The sequence below is a fragment of the Zalophus californianus genome, chromosome 7, assembly GCF_009762305.2.
Source record: "Zalophus californianus isolate mZalCal1 chromosome 7, mZalCal1.pri.v2, whole genome shotgun sequence".
Taxonomy (NCBI): Eukaryota; Metazoa; Chordata; class Mammalia; order Carnivora; family Otariidae; genus Zalophus; species Zalophus californianus.
The window spans coordinates 26,984,026-27,007,116 of NC_045601.1; the positions used below are offsets into that span (position 1 = coordinate 26,984,026).

The following is a 23,091-nucleotide window of genomic DNA, read 5'->3' on the forward strand; positions in this document are numbered from 1 at the left end:
AGGATATAGTGTCCTTCCTCATCTCTTATTACAGTCTTTGTTTTAAAATCTAGTTTGTCTGATATAAGGATTGCCACCCCAGCTTTCTTTTGGTGTCCATTAGCATGGTAAATGGTTTTCCACCCCCTCACTTTCAATCTGGGGGTGTCTTTGGGTGTAAAATGAGTCTCTTGCAGACAGCATATGGATGGGTCTTGTTTTTTAATCCAATCTGATAGCCTGTGTCTTTTGATTGGGGCATTGAGCCCATTTACATTCAGGGTAACTATTGAAAGGTATGAATTTAGTGCCATTGTATTACCTGTAAGGTGACTGTTAACTGTCTGTTGTCTGTGTTCGTTTCTGCTCTTTGCTGCTTTTAGGTTCTCTCTTTGCTTAGAGGACCCCTCTCAATATTTCTTGGAGGGCTGGTTTCGTGTTTGCAAATTCCTTTAGTTTTTGTTTGTTCTGGAAGCTTTTGATCTCTCCTTCTATTTTCAATGATAGCCTAGCTGGATATAGTATTCTTGGCTGCATATTTTTCTCGTTTAGTGCTCTGAAGATATCTTGCCAGTCCTTTCTGGCCTGCCAGGTCTCTGTGGATAGGTCTGTTGCCAATCTAATGTTTCTACCATTGTAGGTTACATATCTCTTCTCCCGAGCTGCTTTCAGGATTTTCTCTTTGTCTCTGAGACTCGTAAGTTTTACTATTAGATGTCGGGGTGTTGACCTATTTTTATTGATTTTGAGAGGGGTTCTCTGTGCCTCCTGGATTTTGATGCCTGTTTCCTTCCTCACATTAGGGAAGTTCTCTGCTATAATTTGCTCCAATATACCTTCTGCCCCTCTCTCTCTCTCTTCTTCTTCTGGGATCCCAATTATTCTAATGTTGTTTCGTCTTATCGTATCACTTATCTCTCGAATTCTGCCCTCGTGATCCTGTAGTTGTTTCTCTCTCTTTTTCTCAGCCTCTTTATTTTCCATCATTTGGTCTTCTATATCGCTGATTCTCTCTTCTGCCTCATTTATCCTAGCATTCAGTGCCCCCATTTTTGATTGCACCTCATCAATAGCCTTTTTGATTTCGATTTGGTTAGATTTTAGTTCTTTTATTTCTCCAGAAAGGGTTTCTCTAATAACTTCCACGCTTTTTTCAAGCCCAGCTAGTATCTTTAAAGTCATGATTCTGAACTCTAGGTCTGACATCGTACTAATGTCCGTATTGAGTAGGTCCCTGGCAGACGGTACTACCTCTTGTTCTTTTTGCTGAGGTGATTTCTTTCGTCTTGTCATTTTGTCCAGAGGAGAATAGATGAATGAGAGAACAAAAGGCTAACAGGTTTACAACGTCCCCAGCAAATATACTGTATACAAATCAGAAAAGACCTGAAACCAGGGGAAAGGAAAGGGAAAGAAAGAAAAAAGAAAGAGAAAAAGAAAAAAAAAGAAAAAAAGATAAAAACAAAAACAAAACAATTCAAAAAAGGCAGAATATGATCAAATATGATCAGGCTAGTGCATAGATCAGTGCCACACACTAGATTTTGGGCGTATTTTGGTCTGTTAGAAAAAAGTGCCTCCTAAAATTTTAAAGGAAGAAAGACATATATGTACAAAATAAGGGTTGATACAATGAAGGGATGGAAGATGACTGTAAAGATGAAAATTATAAAAGATTTTATAAAAGGACTTGGTAAGATAAGTTGTTTGAAAAAAGAAAGAAGATTTAAGGAAAAAAAAAAAAAGGAAAAAGGGAGAGAATGTGATCAGGCAGGAGACTAGAACAAAGCCATACACTAGTGGTTTAGGGTATATTTTGATCTGTTAGAAGAAACTGTACCTCAAAATTTTAAAGAGAGAACAACTTATAAATATATGCCAAAAACAAGGATAACTACTATGAAGGGATAAAATATGACTCTAAAAATGAAAAAAAAAATAAAAAATGTTTTTTTTTTTTTTAAAAAAGGGATTTATAAGATGTTGGTTGAAAAAGGGAAAAAGAAAAATAAAAAAAGTCAACAAAAATTAACTTTGATGAAATAATGAATCATGGTAAAAAAAAAAAAAAAAAAAAAAAAAGAAGCCATGAACCTATGTGCAGTATTCCCCTAGCGCTGGAGTTCTCCTATTCTCCTTGATCGATCAGCTTGGTCTTGGCTTGCTGGCTGTTTGTGCTGATCTTCTGGGGGAGGGGCCTGTTGCTGTGGTTTCCAAATGTCTTTGCCGGAGGCGGAATTGCCCCGCCCTTGTCGGTCCGGGCTAAGGAAGCTGCTCCAGTTTGCTCTCAGGAGCTTTTGTTCCCTGCAAGCTCTCGGTACAGCTTTGGAGGACCAGGGCGAAAATGGCGGCCTCCCAGTCTCCGCCCGGAGGAGCCGAGAACTCGGGGCCCCACTCCTCAGTGCGCCCCCAGAGAAAAGCAGTCACTCCCGTGTCCCCGGTCTCTGGCCGCACTCCGTGCTCACCCGGCCTGTGATCAAGCGTTGCTATCTCTGGCACCTGACCCCGCTCGGAGTCTCCAAACCCAGCAGATCCCTGCAGTGCGTTCCCGCACCGCTCCTCCCCGGGAAGGAAGGGGAGTCTCCCCGGATCTGCTGCTTGTTGGGTCCCTGCTGGGGGAGCCGTGCCCCGACTGGGCCGCAGATCACAGTTTGTGGCAACCCAGAGCTGAGAGCCCGCGACTCTGCTCCGTCTCTGCAGCCGGCTTCCCCGCTCCGATACCTGGGAGCTCTGCCGCACTCAGGCACCCCCGGTCTCTCTGTGACCCCAAGGGTCCTGAGACCACACTGTCCCGGGAGGATTCCACCCCCCGCTTAGCCACTGCAGCGACGTCCCTCCGCCGAGCCAACTTTTAAAAGGTCCGATTTTGTGCTCCGCGGCTCTAGCACTTGCCAGAAGCGGCCGGCGGAGGCCCCTCCCCCGCCGTCTATCCTCCCGAATATCGCCTCGGATTCACTTCTCCGCACGCCCTACCTTCCAGTAAGTGGTCGCTTCTCTGTTCAGAGAGTTGTTGCTACTCTCCTGTTCGATCTCCTGTTGAGTTCGTAGATGTTCAGAATGGTTTGATCCCTATTCAGCTGAATTCCTGAGACCAGACAAAATCTAGGTCTCCTACTCCTCCGCCATCTTGCTCCGCCCCCTATTATTATTTTTTAATCACCATCAAAATACCATCAACTTTTTTCAAAAAATGGAACAAATAATCCTAAAATTTGTATGGAACCAGAAATGACCTCGAATAGCCAGAGGAATGTTGAAAAAGAAAAGCAAAGCTGGCGGCATCACAGTTCTGGACTTTAAGCTCTATTACAAAGCCGTCATCTCCTTTTAATTTTTAATACAAATTCCTGTATTCCACAAAAAAGTATATTCCTAGGAGAAATTCCGAAGAATGTGAGTCTGTGAGGTGTGAGTCTCCGTGTGACACCACAGCTCACCCTCCAGGATATGGAGGCCTAGTAATACCAGGACGACTCAACAAACTGGTTTTGGAAGCCACAGAAGTGGTTAACGTGGCAGCTGGCCTTGTCTCTCTCCCTCAACGGTGGCACGGAGGAAGTGGAAAGTAAAATAGGCTCTAGAAGGGATTACTCTTCGGTTCCTCTGAATGCACAGCTGCCAAACGTATGTCAGAGGACAAGGCAAAACTGTGCATTACAGAATCGAAGAGAGTTAAAGACGAATGAGATCTTCAAGATCAGTTGGCTCGGGGATTCTCAACGTTTACTTTAAGAATATTGCTAGGGGCGCCTGGGTGGCTCAGACAGTTAAGCATGTGCTTTAGGCTCAGGTCATGATCCTGGGGTTCTGGGATCGAGCCCTGAGTTGGGCTCCCTCCTCAGCGGGGAGTCTGCTTCTCCCTCTGCCTCTGCCCTTCCCCCCACTCATGCTCTTTCTCACTTTCTCAAATAAAGAATCTTTCAAAAAAATATAGAATATTCCTAGACGCACCCACTGAGAGTATGACTCAGCAGCAGCAGGTAAGAAGTAGTAGGCATATGTTAACACTTCCAAAGCACTTGCCTTATGCCAGATACCATGCTAAGTTCTTTACAAATATCACTTATTTAATCCTTGCAACAATCCTGTTGGGTAGGTGCTACTATTTCCCCCATTTTACAGATGAGGAGACCAAGGCACAGAATGGTTAAGGAATCTGCCCGAGGACAACCAACTAGGGAGTGAATCAGCTGAGCTTCAGAGTCTCAGCTCGTCATCACTGCACTGAAATTACCCACCAACAACGGGCTATGGTGAGGCCCAGGGCATTAAGAAAATGTCATGACTGAAATCAGCTTTTCTGAATGGAGAAACCGAAACCCAGAGGAATGAAGTCTCTTATCCAAGACAGAAATCCTTCAGTGCATTTCCAGGAAGAAATCAACCATTATAGGACACCAACTGTTCTTAAATAGTTCTCTATACTTATTCCTCCAGGGAGAAAATGACTAGATGGCATTATTAAAAGCCAGCCCAGTGGTTCCTGCTGTGTTGCTCTGCTGTTCTGGGGCAGAGATTTCCATCCTCTTGGCTCAACTCACTGTTCATTCACAGGATAGGACACATTCCAGAGTCGGCATAAAGGGCTCCCAATCATGGCGATCCTCAAAGGGAGAGCAAAGGGAAAGGGGAGGGAGAGATGCCATCCCCCAAAGTGGTTAACTGAAATGTGGGAGATAAGGTTCCCGTAATTTGAGGATAGACAAGAAAGATGTGATTCTGATGTGGTTCCCAAGGATGGTCTTCCTGACCCTACACTGACTATGTCTAAAGCCTTAGTATATGTGAAAACATCATTAGGTCACTGCTTTATTTTAACATAAACAGGCAGCAGAATACCCAGAATGACCAGATCTACCCTAAGCTGGACCTGCTCACGTGCATTCTCTCAAAGTGTGATAAATACGTTACCCAACAACATTGGATATGCGGGATCAGGCCAAAAATCATACAGATTTACTGAAATTCTGTCTTTTTACTTAGTTGTCATTTCTATTCAACAGTCCAGGTAATCCTGGGGGACCACACGCAAGAATAACCATGCATTCCAAATGAAGGGGGAGCTAGCAGGGCCACGATGCAGAGGCGCTTCCAAGATAACAAGGAGGGGCTGGGGGTGGGGGTGGGGGTCAGTCTGCTCCTGTCCCAGTGAGGCAAACTGGCAGCCATGTCAAACCAACCTTCATCACTTCCACCTGCAGGTCTTCATTGAGGGAAGGCGTCACTTTCACAGCATTCAGGATCTGATTGAGCAGCTGCTTCTCATCAGAGTCTGTTTCCATGGATACAAACCTCTCTTCTGACAGAAGCTTCTGTAGAGAGGCACAAGGCAATGATCACAGACAGGCTTTCCCCTGCTGCCTTAGTCTGTTGTACCTTAGTACGTACTGATGATAATTTTTCATACTCAGGAGCCATGGAGGTGGAAGCCATTCAGAAAGAATTCATGTTATGTGCCAACAAACAAGGAAAAATGCATCAAACCTTTTGCAAACAGTGTGGGCAAAGACTTTTTGCTGCTATTGATAATTCACTCTAAATAACATGGCGACCATATAGGTTGTGTGGTTGGTGGGGATGGAGGATGACTGTGCTCAGGGGAATCTAGCACCTTAGCAAAGGTACATTCACACATACCCTTTCTGAGCATAGCTTTGTCACAGGAAAGGAGAAGATCTTGTAGACAACAAGTTCATTTTTCAGATATTTATTTACCTTTTTACTTCCTAACATGAACTGTCATTTACCCAAGAAGTAGTCATGAACTCACAAGTCTTAATGCACTTTTCATTAGAAAATGAACCCCACAAAAACCAGAATGAGAAGATGTTCACTTTCATGAGGTCTCTCAGGAGATATTACACCTCACAGTTCTTTTCTGTGAGGGGACAACTCTCATTTTTCATAAAATTCTGTCTTAGATTGTACCAAAACCCTCCCTAGAACTCCTACTCCTTCATCTTTTCCTGGAGCCACAAGGACTAAGCTAAAATATCAGAAGTCAGCTGTGAAGTCCACCTAAGTCTTTTCTTCTTCTTGGGCATCTTCAAATGTTCCTGGTGTGAGATGGCTTCACAGATCCTCTCCTGCTTAAAATGTGGCCTCCAGAGTGACTGTCACACTTTAAGGGGTGGTCTGATATTAAAGAATAGTGCAACCAAGAGCGCTCCCTAAGGTACACTCTGAACTCTGGGTGATTAAGATAGGTCACTGTAGGTTGATCCTTGGTAAAAAATGTACCATTCTGGTGAGTGATAATGGAGGAGGCTAGGCATGGGTGGGTGTAGGGGGCATATGGGAAATTTCCATACCTTCTTCTCAATTTTATTGTAAATCTAACACTGCTCTTAAACAAAAAATGTCTTAAAAATGTTTAAGATGGCAGAAGGGAAAGACAAAAAGAAATGGGGTCTTTGGTGGCACCATTGAGCTGTCACACCAAACCTAGAACTGCCTGCCTCTAGAATTCTAGTTATGTGAGATAATTAAATGTGTTCATTGCCTAAAACCAAAAGCCAAAAAACAGCAATGCATAACTTTAATTATATTCTCAGATCAAATGAGCTTAGTTGTAAGTCACAGTACATTCTATGCTGACTCACCCTGAAATCCCTAATTCTCATTCACAAGGGCTGCAATTAAGCTATTCTTCTCATCCTGTCCATTTTTGAGAGCTTCGTGTAAGATTTTATATTTATCCCTGTTAAATCTCTCCTCGTCCCCTTCAGCGTAGAGTTGCAGCCATGAAGAACTTTTGGAATTCTGAACTCTCTACAAAGAGAGTGTAAGGACTTCCTCTCTTAGTGGAATGTCACTGCAGATCCAGAAAAGAAGTATTTCAAACCTTCTTAGGACTCCCTGACATTTTGTCCACATCCTCTCAAAAGAGATTTTTTTTTCACCATCATGCAGTGCATGCCGGGCACCCTAGAGTTAAGTTTATATACAAACTTGCTTTTACTTGAAGTGATAAGGACTGGAAAGCCCTATAATAATGCGAAAGTTCAGAGGAAATAACAGGGTGGCAAGAGGAAGACTCATGGTCCACCAAGTCACTGGAGTTAACACGATAAAGCAAGCCATTGAAAACATGGTTCTGTAAGCTTAGAGTGTTTGGGAGTTAAAAAAGTAAATGGGGGGCACCTGGGTGGCTCAGTCAGTTAAACGGCTGACTCTTGATTTCGGCTCAGGTCATGATCTCAGGGTCCTGGGATTAAGTCCCGCATTGGGCTCCATGCTCAGCGGGGAGTCTGCTCAAGATTCTCTTTCTCCCTCTCCCCTCCCCCTTCCCCCACTCTTGCACACTCTCTCTCCCTCTCTAAAATAAATAAATCTCAAAAAAAATAAATGGGAACTCTGTACAATACTAGAGAAAAGGGAACATACATAGCAGGTCAAAAAAACTCCCATTCACAGTCACAGTCAGCCCAATCACCTTGGAGAAAGCAAAGAGTTTTTAACAACACTGACAATGTTTAAAAAGGTCTAATGTTAAAGCATATTAAAATGTACATTATCTAATTTCAATACACTGGAGAAAGAATATTGCCATAGTCTTCTCACTCTTTCATATGTATGAGAAAGACACTTAAAGGATGAAATAGTACACGCTAATGTGAAAAGACATCTGACAAATGCCACCAATCCATGGCCACCCTGAATAAACCCCACAGGCTTGTCACTTAGAAACTAAGCCACTTAAAAGTCAATATATTATACAGTCATCACCTTTGCACTGTTGGAATTAGACCTATTCTATATGGTGTAAAATACAAATGAACAAATGCTCAGAGAAGAAAGTGTTCAAGCAGTCTCGCTTCTCTCATTAGGCCGATTTTTTTTTCCTCCCATCCTTGCTCTGGAAACAAAACACATGAATTCATTCACCCGCCTAGCTGTAAAATAGAAAATAAGACAAAATCTTTCCAGTTTACTATTAATTCTCCTACACAGAACCAAAGATGTTGGGTGTATACAAGATTTTGATTGGTACAGAACTTGAGGTGTCTCTCTTGGGATCCTTTGCCCTCCTAAAGTTGGACATTCCTCCAAATACTTAATTTCTGTGTGAGCTTAGCTGGAAATCAGTGTCAGATGACAAACGCTCAACAAGCTAATGCTATGCCCAGAGAAATGCTGGTAAATACAAGAAAATTCTGTTATCCTCTATGGTTATCACCTAGTTCAACCAAATTGCGGTCCAGTCTTTAAACAGCTAGTATTTAAAAATGTTAACTATTTGCTCTTTCAGTGCCAAAGTAGCCCATCAATTTCTGTCACCTGGTTGCGCCCAGTGAGAGCCATACCTGTATTCCTGCCAAGGCATGTTGGGCCAGTTTCACATTCCTGGATTCCAAAGCCAACTGGAGAGGAAGCAAGCATTTCTCCCTGGCAAACACATAAATAAGGACAACATATGAGCTCAGCAAAGCTGACAGTCAAGTGATAACAAGCCTTATGCACACCCACTCCCAAATGCTGTGACACACATACATAAAAACTATAGCCAGTAATAAAAATGCACATGGACTTGAAAAAAAACACAGCAAAAAAATCTGTGCTGAAATGACAGCATATCAGCACCTGCCTTGGCCACAGGAAGAGCCAGCCTCAACCAATTGTGTTGATGCACAAATTATTACATGGTGGGACTCTCAGCAGTCCATGCACGCACGTGCCTTGCTCTTTCCTAAATACAATTGTTGTACCCAGTACATCTGGGGTGAGCTACTCTAGAAAGCACCATTTATATAGATTTCAATGCCTTGTTCATACCTCTCTCTCACCTACAAAGGGAATGCATCACTACCACTACTCTACCTCATCAATATAAATCGAAATTCTATTAACTTGTCAATTTCTCTCCAATTCAAAATGTTCAACAATCATTTATAATTTTTAAATTCTTTTTTTATTCCCCATCAGGTAGAGCTGAGTTTTGTGATGGGTTCCTAATAAACATGCTTCCAAGACAGAAATATAAATATCAGCAGCTTTCACCAATGAGAAGTACGTGGTACCATGGGAGAGGTGAAAAAGAAATATGTGGGGAGGTACCTGGATATTGTAAAGCTTAAAAAAATAACTGGGCACTAAAATATGTTAGGAATAAACCAAAAGAGCTATAAAAATCATCTTTCTGTTAGAACATTCACTCTAAATAATTAAACAATATCCAAGAATTTTAATCAACCTATTATTTCCCCATGGAACTACACTGGCACAACAAATGGAATGTTACTTAATTTTACCAGGTTCCCGCCCCCCCCCCATTTAAACCACAGCAACCTCATTTTTATCTATTTTATATTTTCAGCATAAACTGAAAGCTACAGGGTGAGACTACAGGACTTCGTCTTTGGAGAAATAAGGGTCACTGTTGTAGAACACAATGAAACAGAAAGTTAATTATAGCTCTGAGTCCTTCCTATCCACCCTGTAGCTCTGCTGCTTTTCTTTGGATCCTCCACAGCAGCTCCACGATAGATGAAGCAAGAGTCACAGGCCCTCTCTCATGCTGGCCACAAAGACAGAACAAAGACAGACTCCATCAGAGAGAACATTAGCCTTCCCAGTCCTTCTCACCTCTCCCCTCACCAACCCAATGCTACAGTGGCCATTTTTACATGACAATCGATTAACACTGCAGCCATTTTTCATTAGACACATCCTGTGACAGATGGATAAATTACCCAACTGTGTTCCTTCCAGCTGGGGGGGGGCTGAAATTTTGTCACCATACTGTTACTGGCAGCTTAACTTCCATTACAAGGCAAACACGGCTATGCAGTCCATTAAAGCAGGAGTTGCTGATTGTTGCCAAGTTTTTTTTTTTTTTTTTCTTTTGTTTTAATCAGAACCAGTATATAAGCCAGAAAAATTAACTGGAAGGGTGAATGTTGAGCAGTAGAAATAACAGGCAGATGGAGTATTAACAGAAGAACCATAGAATCTCATCTGTAAACCCTTGAAACCATCAAATTTCCAACAGGATTCATTCATTGGGAAAGAACTTTCAGCTCACATTTGAGGTCAGATCTGCCAATGAAGGCGCAGTACCAATGAGCAAGTATGGAGGTCCAAAACCCTCACGGTCTTACAGCCTGGAGGAAGGAAAGTCTCTGCTAAATGGCCCTGTGCTGAAAATGCACAGGGAGCACACATTACCCACCAAGGGCACCAAACAAGAGTGGAGGCCACATTCAGCAGCCACAAGGATACTCTGGAAATGCTGAACCTCCCGACCCTTGGGAAGCAGTATTATGTTTGCATATAAACAACTGCAGACTCATATCGCCCTGCTGTCTTCAGAAAGAGTCCTTGAAATCCTCATTCTATTTTCTCATCTACTTCCACATTCACACAATTTGTACTGCAGACCTCAGCCAGGTTGGGGACAAATGCCAGGGCCACCAGGTTGCACCAGGATTCTAGGGGACACCACTGAATGGCCTGCTCCCTGTGCTAGTCATGGTCACGGACAGGACTGAAACATGTAAGTGGTTCAGCTAAATGTGGGCTGAATAGAAAGGTATCAGTGTTTAGTGGAAAGAACATGGGCTATGGAACCACATAGACCTGGATTCAAACCCTTACTATAAATTGTATGATGATCTCAGTCAAGATACTTAACTTTGTTGGGTCTTACTTCCCAATCCATAAAAAGGGCTTCTGATGACCAATCCTGCAGGGTTGCAGGAAGGAGTACAGATAATATATCAAGGGTTGGCAAACTTTTTCCATAGAGAGGCAGGTAATAAATATTTTAGGTTTTCTGTCCACATTGTCTCTGTCCTAAGTACTCAACTCTGCCATAGCTCAAGAGCAGTTATAGACAATACATAAATCAATAAGCATGGCTATGTCCCAATAAAACTGTATTTACAAAAACAGGCAATAAGCCAGATTTGGCCTACAGGCTATAGTATGCCCAGTCCTGATACAGACAAAGGCAGCACAGATCATGATTTGCTCCACAGGATAATAAGATCTAATCTTGTCAGAATATGTAGAAAGATTTTGGACAGGACATGGAGCTAACTGTCCTGGGAGGGTTTTGACAAAACCAGGCTCTCTCCTAGAGGGAGATCTTACAGAACCAAGATCTCTCTTAGGAAAATAAGTGTTTTCAGAAAGCTGACAGAGATTTCATCTAGATTTCATCTAAGCCAAGCACTCCATCCATCCAACCATCTATTCAACCAACACTTGAGCACCAGCAAGACACCGTCACGGATGCTCAGAAAAATCTGGCCAAAAACACAACTGAACAGATACTTGCTTTCATTTCATTCAAGGAAAGAAAGAAAAAAATAAAATTAGCACTTATTTCTCTGTTTAGTGTACCTGTCACTTCAACCTTAAAATAGGCATTTTTACCGTTTTACATTTGAGAAACTGGAGGTTCAGAGAGGTTCTGTAGCCCGCCCAAGGCTACATAGCTAAAATCTGCTGAAGACAATCCAAGTGGAAATCCATCTGACCCCCAAGACCAAGTTCCTTCCAACACCCTTTGGTCTCAAAAGATCAAAGCAAAATTAGGATAGATCTATTTCTTAAGCTTTTCTGGACCACGAACATAAAATACCTGGCATACGACCCTCTTCCTAGGGAAGTACAGAAATCATTTCAGGGGACTCATGACTCCCCAAATGCCAACTTCATATGGATCCCAAGTTAAAAGCCCCTGACCTCAAGGGAAAGGACCTTGCCCAACATGGTGGAAATTTTGATGGGTCAGAGAAGAGGGACATGTTCCCTGACTGGGCTTAAGTTCCAGAAGGATAGGTTCTGAACTGATGTTACGCTGAGCCCTGGGGCAGAGAGGGAGCTGTCTCTCTCTCTCTCTCTCTCTCTCTCTCTCTCTGTGTGTGTGTGTGTGTGTGTGTGTGTGTGTGTGTGTGTGATGACTCTTCAGGATCCAAGGTCTCTGCTCCCCTCAGACCTAGCGGTGCCCTAGATTAGCATCACAAGCCTCAGCTCCTGACTTCAACAGGAAATGAACACATGGGAAATGAAAGAAGCTCATAGGCACAACTGATTTCATTGCTTGCTCTGTGGTATCATAAAAACTCTGCTGCCTTACTTTTTTTTCCTTTTTAAGAGATTTTAATAAAAGAGAATAACAGGCCTGTTAATTGGGTCTCAGGATGACATTTATAATGAAGTTGCAAGGTGGCACACACCAGTCCCCTTTGCACATAACATATTAGAATAAATCATCTTTTGATCTTTCTAGATGCTGCCTCATTGGGAAAAGGGCATACCAGATATCAATATTCAGTTACATTAAGTGATTATTTTTTATGCACAGGCACATATGTGCAAGTTCCCTCTTGCCTAATTAAATAAGGGCAGTGGCCTCAGGTTTCATGTCCTGACATGCGATTATTTCTTAAAGAAGAAGAATCGGCAGTGTTGCATATGCATGAGGAGGACATCATCCCGTGACACTGTGTCTGGTTGTGTCAAGGAGACTAAACCTATTTCCTTTACTGTGTTGCAAGACCAACTTTACTGGGCTAGAAGATAGCAATGAACACAGGGAAATGAAAATAGGTGAATGGGGGAAAGTTAGGATTTACCAAAAACTAGCTTTCAATACCAACTTCAATATGAACTTCAAGTAAAACCAAATCAATTCCTGAATGTTGGGCTGATTACTCTTTGATGAACCACATGGGAAAGCACACAGAGACACTCTAGATCTGTAAGGTCTGCCGACACTCTCCAATTCTAGGATTCTAGGATCTGAGCCATTTATTCAATAATGGTCTGAAATGCTTCATATAATAACCATGGCTCTGGTTGAAAATCAGAGGCACCTATGTGCAAACGTACATGATCACACATTCATCTTTCCTATTTTATTTAATTACAACTTTTGAAAGTAGAGATTGAATTGTCGACAAGACAAAGAAATATTAGATTACTTGCCCAAGGTCTCATGTTTGTAAATGAAACAGCTGTGATTTAAACTTGGACCATATGGGTCTTCAAAACCCGTAGCCTAGGCCTCCACCATGTCTTCACCAGCAGACAGCTCCCCACCAACTGTGACAGACACATGACTTTAAAAAACAGCAGTTCAAATGTCTCCCAGGTTAAAAGACTAGGGACAGGCATCAAACAAGTAATGTAAATTATCTTATTTTGAGTGACCACTGATGAAGCAATGCATTATATTGACAGAGGGTATGTAGTTATGAAAAGGTATAGACAGTTTGGATGAATGGGAAAATGTGGCTTTAAAACCCAGTTGCTGAGTTTAAGCTACAGCCATCTACTTTTCCTAGTAGCCACAGACCTTCCTAATTTGAGTTCAGGAGGTTTTTCACCGCTTCCCCTCCCCCCTTGTGTGACACTTGGGACTTTATTATTCGTGTTTATGAAGACTGAGGCTGTAAACAGTTTGTACCAACACTGATGAATTTTCATTGACTAAGCTTCGCCAGAGCCAATTCTATTGAACCAACTGGAATTGAATTGGTTCCTTAATTGACTTTCCCTGTGGTGTTAAAAAGGTTTCCATTGTGTTATGATTTTTATTTCTACTTTCATAAAATTATTTTTATCAGTATCAATCCTTTTATATTTCATAATAAAGATTAGATTCACCTTCCAGGAAATTTTTTAGGCTCTACGAATGCAACTATGAACAACATAAAATTCCTTCTCTCCTGCAGGCTTTCAAGATTTCCTAGCAAGCCCACTGCAATTGTTAAGTTGAGCACATGAAATTGCCATTTTTGCAGGTTGGAAAGGGTTGAATATCAGCGATTTTATATGATTTAATCTATTTTTAAAATCCCAAATAAGATGGTTATGTTTATATTTTCTCTCAAAATATATATTTTCACTATCATTTTATTATAAAAGATTTACATGTACCTAAAAACATTCAAATAGTACAGAGGGATAGATAGCAATGAAAGTCAATTAGGGTACTCTCTGACAGAGTGAGCTGAATGTTGACGATGGGTGTTTTCAGACCGTGGCATGGGGGAATCTTTTGTTTTTTATACTTTCTATTTGTATCAATTTTTATAAAATAACTCTAGAATATACTTGCATAGTCTGAACAAAATATTTTTTAAAGCCATAAAGCCATTGGCTCCTTATCAAAATAACCATCATTTTGTTTCCTTCTGTTCAGCCCAAAAAGGTGAGTGCCTTTGCTTGTATACAGGCAAAATATTAAACATGGAACTAATTTCCTCCCATTTCTTCCTGGTACTCACTTTGACAGTCCATGTATTCTTGTTTTATTTTTTTGAGACAGAGAGTGTGCGCACACACACACACACACAGGGGTGGCTGGCAGTGGGCGGGGTGGGGGGGAGAGGAGGGAGGTTGGCAGAGGGAGAGGGAGAGAGAGAATCTTCAGCAGGCTCCATGCCCAGCATGGAGCCCAACGCAGGTCTTGATCTCATGACCCTGAGATCATAACCTGAGCCAAATTCAAGAGTTGGACGTGTAACTGACTAAGCCACCCGGGTGCCCCATTATGGTCCGTGTATTCTTTACGGCAATGATACCTGCTGTCTTCTTGTCCATAAGGAAAGCCTCCGTTTACATGATGGGCCACACTATGCTAATTGATTTGTTTTTGCAGTGAAAGGACAGCTACAGGCAATTAAGTAGGCTTAACAATCATCTGAAAACTTGTAAATACTATCTGGATTTTTTTTTATTTTTTTTTAATTTTTTTATTATGTTCAGTTAGGCAACACAGAGTACATCATTAGTTTTTGATGCAATGTTCAATGATCCATTAGCTGCGTATAACACCCTGTGCTCATCACAGCACGTGCTCTCCTCAATACCCATCACCCAGCTACCCCATCCCCCCACCCCCCTCCCTTCTGTAATCCTCAATTTGGAGTCCAGAGTCTCTCAGGGTTCGTCTCCCTCTCTGATTTCTTCCCCTTCAGTTTTCCCTCCCTTCCCCTGTGGTCCTCCTCGCTATTCCTTACGTTCCACATAGGAGTGAGACCATATGATAATTGTCTTTCTCTGCTTGACTTATTTCACTTAGCATAATCCCCTCCGGTTCCATCCATGTCGATGCAAATGGTTAGGTATTCATCTTCTCTGAGGGCTGAGTAATATTCCATTCCTGCTATGAATATTGGGGTGCATGTGCCCCTTCTTTTCACTACATCTGTATCTTTGGGGTAAATACCTAGTAGGGCAATTGCTGGGTTCTATTCCATTTACAATAGCACCAAAAACCATAAGATACCTAGGAATAAACCTAACCAAAGAGGTAAAGGATCTATACTCTACAAACTACAGAACACTTATGAAAGAAATTGAGGAAGACACAAAGAGATGGAAAAACGTTCCAAGCTCATGGATCGGAAGAATAAACATTGTTAAAACGTCTATGCTGCCCAGAGCAATCTACACTTTCCATGCCTTCCCTATCAAAATACCATTGGCATTTTTCACAGAGCTGGAACAAACAATCCTAAAATTTGTATGGAACCAGAAAAGACCCCAAATTGCCAGGGGAATGTTGAAAAAGAAAACCAAAGCTGGGGGCATCACGATGCCTGACTTTAAGCTATATTACTATCTGGATTTTACCTTTGCTATCTGATAGGTCTAATGGCTCCTACTCTATAGTAGATGGGTATATGTATGGAGGTAGGTTAAATTTGTTCAAACTCTAGAATTTACCTTGAAAATCATATTTTTCTAAGAGACAAGTTTATTTTCTTCACATTTTTTTTTTAATAAAAGAAGGCAATTCAACTCTGGAAAACAGTATGGAGGTTCTTCAAAAAGTTGAAAATAGAGCTACCCTATGACCCAGCAATTGCACTACTGGGTATTTACCCCGAAGATACAAATGTAGTGATCTGAAGGGGTACATGTACCCCAAAGTTTATAGGAGCAATGTCCACAATAGCCAAACTATGGAAAGAGCCAAGATGTCCATCAACAGATGAATGGATAAAGAAGATGTGGTACATATATACAATGGAATATTATGCAGCCATCAAAAAACCCCCAAATCTTGCCATTTGCAACAATGTGGATGGAACTAGAGAGTATTATGTTAAGTGAAATAAGTCAATCAGAGAAAGACATGTATCATATGATCTCACTGATATGAGGAATTCTTTTTTTTTTAATTTTTTATTGTTATATTAATCACTATACATTACATCATTAGTTTTTGATGTAGTGTTCCATGATTCATTGTTTGTGCATAACACCCAGTGCTCCACGCAGAACGTGCCCTCTTTAATACCCATCACCAGGCTAACCCATCCCCACCCCCCTCCCCTCTAGAACCCTCAGTTTGTTTTTCAGAGTCCATCGTCTCTCATGGTTCGTCTCCCCCTCCGACTCACTCCCCTTCATTCTTCCCCTCCTGCTATCTTCTTCTTCTTTTTTTTTTCTTGACATATATTGCATTATTTGTTTCAGAAGTACAGATCTGTGATTCAACAGTCTTGCACAATTCACAGCGCTCACCATAGCAAATACCCTACCCAATGTCTATCACCCAGCCACCCCATCCCGCCCACCCCCGACCACTCCAGCAACCCTCAGTTTGTTTCCTGAGATTAAGAATTCCTCCTATCAGTGAGGTCATATGATACATGTCTTTCTCTGATTGACTTATTTCACTCAGCATAACACCCACCAGTTCCATCCACGTCGTTGCAAATGGCAAGATCTCATTCCTTTTGATGGCTGCATAATATTCCATTGTGTATATATATACCACATCTTCTTTATCCATTCATCTGTCGATGGACATCTTGGCTCTTTCCACAGTTTGGCTATTGTGGACACTGCTGCTATAAACATTGGGGTGCACGTACCCCTTCGGGTCCCTACATTTGTATCTTTGTGGTAAATACCCAGTAGTGCAATTGCTGGATTGTATGGTATGATATGAGGAATTCTTAATCTCAGGAAACAAATTGAGGGTTGCTAGAGTGGTGGGGGGTGGGAGGGATGGGGTGGCTGGGTGATAGACATTGGGGAGGGTATGTGCTGTGGTGAGCACTGTGAATTGTGTAAGACTGATGAATCACAGACCTGTACCTCTGAAACAAATAATACATTATATGTTAAAAAAATAAATAAAAGATTAAAAATAAATAATAACACATAATGTGTATTGAATGGAGCACTGGGTGTTACATGCAATGAATCATGGAACACTACATCAACAACTAATGATGGAATATATGGTGATTAACATAACATAATAAAATAAAATTTAAAAAAAAAGTAACATAAACACAAAAAATATCTTGTTCCATTCTTGTGAGGAGACAATGGTAAACCCATTTACCTTTTTCATTTCAGTTTCATCTAATATTCTTACAGTATTTAAAAAATAAAGAACATTAAATATCAAGAAAACAGTTCATAAAGGAGAGTGCATTTTTATTCATTCTGAAAATACCATTTTCCAGTTTTACTGAGACTTAATGACCTATATTAGTTTTAGGTGTATGACATGATTTGATATATGTGTATACTGCAAAATGATTGCCACAATAAGTTAACATCTAACACCTCACATAGTTACATTTTTTGTCTTGTGATGAGAATTTGGAAGAGGACTCTCTTAGCAACTTTCAAATATACAACAGTGTTGTTAACTGTAGTCACCATGCTGTACATGACATCTCAGACCTTATTTATCTTTGGAAAAAAATTAAAGACACATCATGGCTTGATATTTTCCCTACAATCTGGGTTTATCAGTATTAATACTTCTGCCATAAGATATACATTCTGTATAATTCAGTAGAAAAACACTAAAGTTTTTTTTTTTAATTTCTGAGAAAAAGAGACATGAAGTCCATGCTAATCATAAGGGAGGCTGCTCTGGAATTCATTTGTTCTATAACTATTGAGCATTTATTATGTTCAGGGCATTACAGAGGGAAAAGCAGCCATCATTCCTGTCCAAGATAGGGGCAAGTGTCAATTCACCTTCCGATCATCAAAAAGAAGGAAAATACCTGAGAACTGTTAGCATCAGGGCTATTAAGGTCAGCTGAGCCTATCAAGATGAGCGAGTCCAATGAAAAGATCAAAGCAAGTGGCCTTCTCCTTCCATCGGACACAAACGTTGTTTTGGACACAACATATTGGCTTTCTTCTTTGGCTTGAGTGTTCTGTCACTGTCAACCAGATGATGCCTGATTGATACACGGGAGAGGAGCCACGCAAGTATAGAAACGCCATTTATTAAAGCCTTCAGTGTGCCAGGCACCACTTCAAGAGCTCAGACACATGATCTACACTTTAAGCTTCATGCCAGCCCAATTACGAGGGACAAAAAGTATGGGCATTTATCGATGAAGGACAAGGGGATAAGAGAGGAAACCTCAGTCCTGGAAAAGAGGCTGAGCAGCAACGGGAGCCGTGAACCCAAGCTCCTCCGCAGCAGATGACCTTAACGGCTACCATTTTGTTGCTCTCAAACCCTGTTCCAAGACTGGGTTAAGCATTTTACACCCAGTAAGCCTGTGAAGGATCTTTTGGGAAAAACAAACAAAGAAACAAACAAACAGCCCAGCCTTCTTTCTTCTTGTCCATTGTCAATCCAACCTTACATTTCCTCACATTATCTCCCACGTCAACAATTTACCCAATGACTTGTACATTTTTCCACTGTGAAACACTGCAAACTCTTTCTCACCTCCATCAACACGCTTAGCAATTCCTCATATAACCTTTCTTGTGGCACCACATAAAGGTTTATTCTTCAAGACTTCCATAAAAAATAATTTGTCAATAGCTATCAAGAGGTTACAAACGTGAGTATGTTTCGCCGAGGGTTTTCTACTCCATGAAACCTTTCTAAAGAAATCATTATACACAATGCAAAGACTTTTTATTGTCATTTTATTTATTTATAATATAAATAAGGTTAAAGAAATCATGGCACATTTATAGAAGGGAATAATAGACAATAATTAAAAGTATTCTGGAATAGTTTTCATTGACACAGGAAAGTGCTTTGAAATCTTATGCCAAAAAATCTAAAAATGAAAATGCAATGGAGAATATATATACCATGTCATGGCCCCCCTCTTAAATAAACCATTACATACAATTACAGAATGGGTGGAGGAGAGAGAGAGGCTGGTAAGAAATTCCTCAGAACATATCCAGAATTTCTCTCTGCCTTTTGGGAATACAGATGATCTTGGATTTATTATTATATGTTTCTACATTTAAAAAATTTTCAAGAATATATTACCTTTAGAAATAAAAGGGAAACTACCCCAAGGAAAAACACCCTCTTATTTTCCTTCAAAGTTTTGGCCTGGAACTCTGAACGGCCATGTTTCCCGAAACAGCTTTCATCTAATCCTTCCTGACCTTCTGCTGTGCCAACTTCTCATACTCTGTCAAGTCACCACCCTTCCCTCTTTATCAAAAACTAGGCCATATTCCTGCAATAGTTTCTCTTCTCCTTTCCTCTAAGACATTCCTTTACTATCCTTCAAACACTTCGTGAATTCTTTCTTCGCCCTAAAGCCTTTTTGACTGAAAATAGGCTTGCTTATGACCCTAAAATATAATTACCTTAGTCATGTAATCTAAAATAAGTATGCTTAATTTCATTTTGCTTCTTTCTAGGGCAGGTTTTCCCCACAATTAAACTTTCAGGCTTAGCATGTAAATATACCAATAGCATGAAACCTGCCTATGGGAATGGTTCTGCCCTGTGCCATAACATGGAACCTCATGCATTTTGTTACTTAATGGTTTTTTACGATGGAAGTGTTCCAGCTGGCAATCAAGAGGTAGGACTCTGCCCAGAATCTCTGTCATGAAGAGGCAAAAAGCAATACACCACCAAAACAGAAAGGATTTCTAACTCAAATATTCAAATCTTAGGGAAGAAGAAAAGGTATCTGGACAATACCACAACATAATCTTTTTTATGTGCTGACAACTTTATGCAAACAGGTAGCTACCTCTTGAAAAATAACAATTAATGGTATAAATATCTTTCAGAAAAGTCTATGTAACTAAACACAGGTAACTTAAAAAGGCAAAACTAAACTAGTCACATTGAGACAAAACTGTGATTTATGCTTTATTCAGAACTCACTGGCCTGTTAAAGTTCACAAGTAATATAGATACACACATTTTTTTTAATTATGACTTCTCATCACTTAAATGCCATGATAGTGAAATTGTAGGGCTAAAAGTAAAGTAGCATTTTCTAAAGTTAAATAGAAATTGCCAGTTGTGATGTCAAAATGCCTTAAAAAACCAGGCATTAGCAGATCAGCACAACTGTCAGAACTAAAATTTGTATTCCTCAATTGTTAATAATGCACTTGTGAAAAGTACATAAGATTCTTAGTAATAAAAGGGTCTTTCTTAAAAAAAAATAAATATCTAGCCTACTATATATGTCCAGACTTTGTATGAAAACATAGGCCTATAATGATAAGTTCATGTCCACGTGGAAGCCACAGCCTCAGGGAAGTAACAGACACGGGACAATATAAAGACATAGGTAATAAAGCAATGCACACTTTATTAAGGTATAAATAATCAACTATGACCGTATAACAGGAATAGGAGAGATCCTGTCTAGAAAAATTCAAGTGTCTTCATGGACAAGGTGATATTCATTTGGCCTTGAAATTGGGAGTGTAGTATTGGACTTGGTAAGCCAGGGAAGAAGTGGGAAAGACATACCCAGCTGAGGTTGTAGGTACAAAGGGACGGAGTGGGTTCATTATGACCAGATAAGTCCCAGTGGGAAGACTGATGAGAAAGGAGTTTGGCAAGGTAGATTCGAGGCAGCTTTTGAAGGGTCTTTGCATGTTATCCCAGAGAAACTGGCTTTAGGCCAGTTGAAAATGAGGAGCTAATGGAAGATTTTTAATCCAGGGAACAATGTGACCCCAGACATTTTCTACAAAATGGAACTCTGGCTACAATGTAGGGAATGGATAGACAATCATGGAATAAAATTCTGGAGTCCAACTAATCTGCATCAAATTCAGACTCTGCCAATTACAATCTGTACACTAAGTATTTAACCTCTGCAACTCTCACTTTATATATGGATCTAATATTACCTACCTGGAGAAGTATTAAAATTATTCGATAAAAAGCTACATTAGAAAAGTTCTTGATTTCCCATTCTAACATTTACAGCACTCCTGAAGATTCCTGGCCCAACCCCCTTCTCTTCCTACCTCTGGCTCAGTCCTACCCCACCAGGGTCTCATGGCATGGGTCTCAGACTACAAGCTATGCAAATAGCTGCTGTTTAGTCAGCCCTTGGGCCTAGATATGTAGACATCAATGGCACCATCTATCTGCTTTCTGAAAGATAAAGCCAGGAAAGAGGTCCACGTGCAGTTTTTGGAAGGAGGCTCAGCGTAGTCTAAGTAGGGAAGTCTGAGGTCTCAAGTGCCCAGAGCAAGAGCTGAGGGGATGGGGTGGGCTCTGTGTGGGAATATTCCCTCTACGTGGGAGAGGACAAGAATGGGGCCTCTACAACATGAGCCCAGAGAAGGGTACCACTTCTTCCAGGACTTAGGGTGGTATGATAGCGTTTAGCATGTTGCACATACTCAACAAATTATTATTTTCATGGTACTTTTTCTCACTGTCACCCTGTCTTGTTACTATAGTTTTGTTGTTGTCATCATTATTTACCGGAGGCAGCAAAGCCTGGAGGAAGGGACTACACTGTTATAAGGGCCCAGTGCTAAAAATACAATGCAGTTAGGCCATCTTCAGGAATGGAAAGGAAGAAATGGAACCTAGAGATAGCACAGAAGTGGAGTAGAGAGGACCTACTGAAAGAACAGTTTTGAGGATGGAAATGGGAAGGATAATAACTGTATTTTTATATATTTTGAGTTTCAGTTTCCTTTGGGCATCTAAGTGTTGGTAAGTAGAAAACTGGATGTACTGGTTTGGAGCTCAGGAATTAGAAGCTAGCCATCTTCAAGTGGTAGCTGAAGTCTTGGAAGTGCTTGAAACTTCTAAGGCAAAGTACAAGAAGAAGGACAGCAGAAGGACAGAGCTCAGAAAAATCCCTCCAGCCAGTGAATGAGGAGAAGAAAGGATGCTAGCAAAGAAGTCACAGAAGCTGTGATGCATAGAAAGATGGCAGAAGGAAAGCTGTCTTTCAGAGACATGTCCATTCAGTACTAGTACCTACCAGTCACTGAGTGCCCGCTCTGCACCAGGCATAAGGACTGGTCATACATACATGATCTCATTTAATTGAGTACTTACAAAACTGATTATTTCCTCGTGATCAATGAGCTAACAGACTCAGAGACGGTAAGTACTTTGTCCTATGTCACCCAGCTACTATACAACATTAGGTCCCATTAGAAGCTTAACCCTACTGTTAAAACAGGAAAAACAAGGAACACTTGGGTCATGGCTCTAGAGGAGGAGATGTGGAAAGAAGAAGTGGTAAGCCCATCCATCAGAGGAGGCTATGAGCTGGGAACTTCCCCATTATGTTAGAACTCATTTAATCCTTGTGAGAACTTTGGATGGTGGGCATTATTGAGTTCATTTTTCAGTTCAAGTCATGGAGGCTCCCAAAGTCATGTACCCATTCACAGAACTGGTAAATGGATGAGTCCAGATTCAAATGTAAGGACTACGTGACACAAAAGTCTTCTCTCTTTCCTAGCAGCGTACTACCTCTCCATCATGAGGAAGCAAAAGCTAAAAGCAGAGGAGAAAGGCATCTACAATATGGAGACAAGCACAGGCATCCCTGCAAATTAACCAAAGTAATAAAAATTTTTTATTTTCCAGCTGACCTATGTTCTCCCCCCAAACAACCCAGCACATGGAAAGCCAGTGCAATAATCCCCACTTTTCTCAGGACAGGTACATCTGAGAACTGGTTCCATCTGAGTGGCACACTCAGATATAAAATGTATAGGCCTATAGGTCACAGAAAATAGAAAAATCTGTATCCTCTATTCCTTTGACTTTTTATCTACAGCAATAAAATTTTCAGCATTAAACTGTCAACTTTAGTCCAAGATGTAAAAGCTAAGCATCTGGCTAGCTTGAATACAGGCAAAGGCCAAGAACAATACATTAAAGCTTAATCT

The 23,091-nt window shown here is 40.9% G+C and overlaps 1 protein-coding gene across 7 annotated transcripts in view; it reads right to left on the reverse strand.

Annotated features, from left to right (window-relative positions):
* The window catches only part of ARFGEF3 (ARFGEF family member 3), a 183,966-nt gene that overhangs the window by 129,314 nt on the left and 31,561 nt on the right, over positions 1-23,091 (reverse strand). For 5 of the 7 annotated variants that reach the window (XM_027602311.2, XM_027602308.2, XM_027602306.2 and 2 more), the window contains exons 3-4: positions 8,286-8,367; positions 5,160-5,291 (exon numbers count right to left, since the gene is read on the reverse strand). In XM_027602311.2, coding sequence (XP_027458112.1) covers positions 5,160-5,291; positions 8,286-8,367 — 214 coding nt within the window. The remainder of the gene's footprint in view (positions 1-5,159; positions 5,292-8,285; positions 8,368-23,091) is intronic. The other 2 variants (XM_027602312.2, XM_027602309.2) reach the window with 1 other exon arrangement.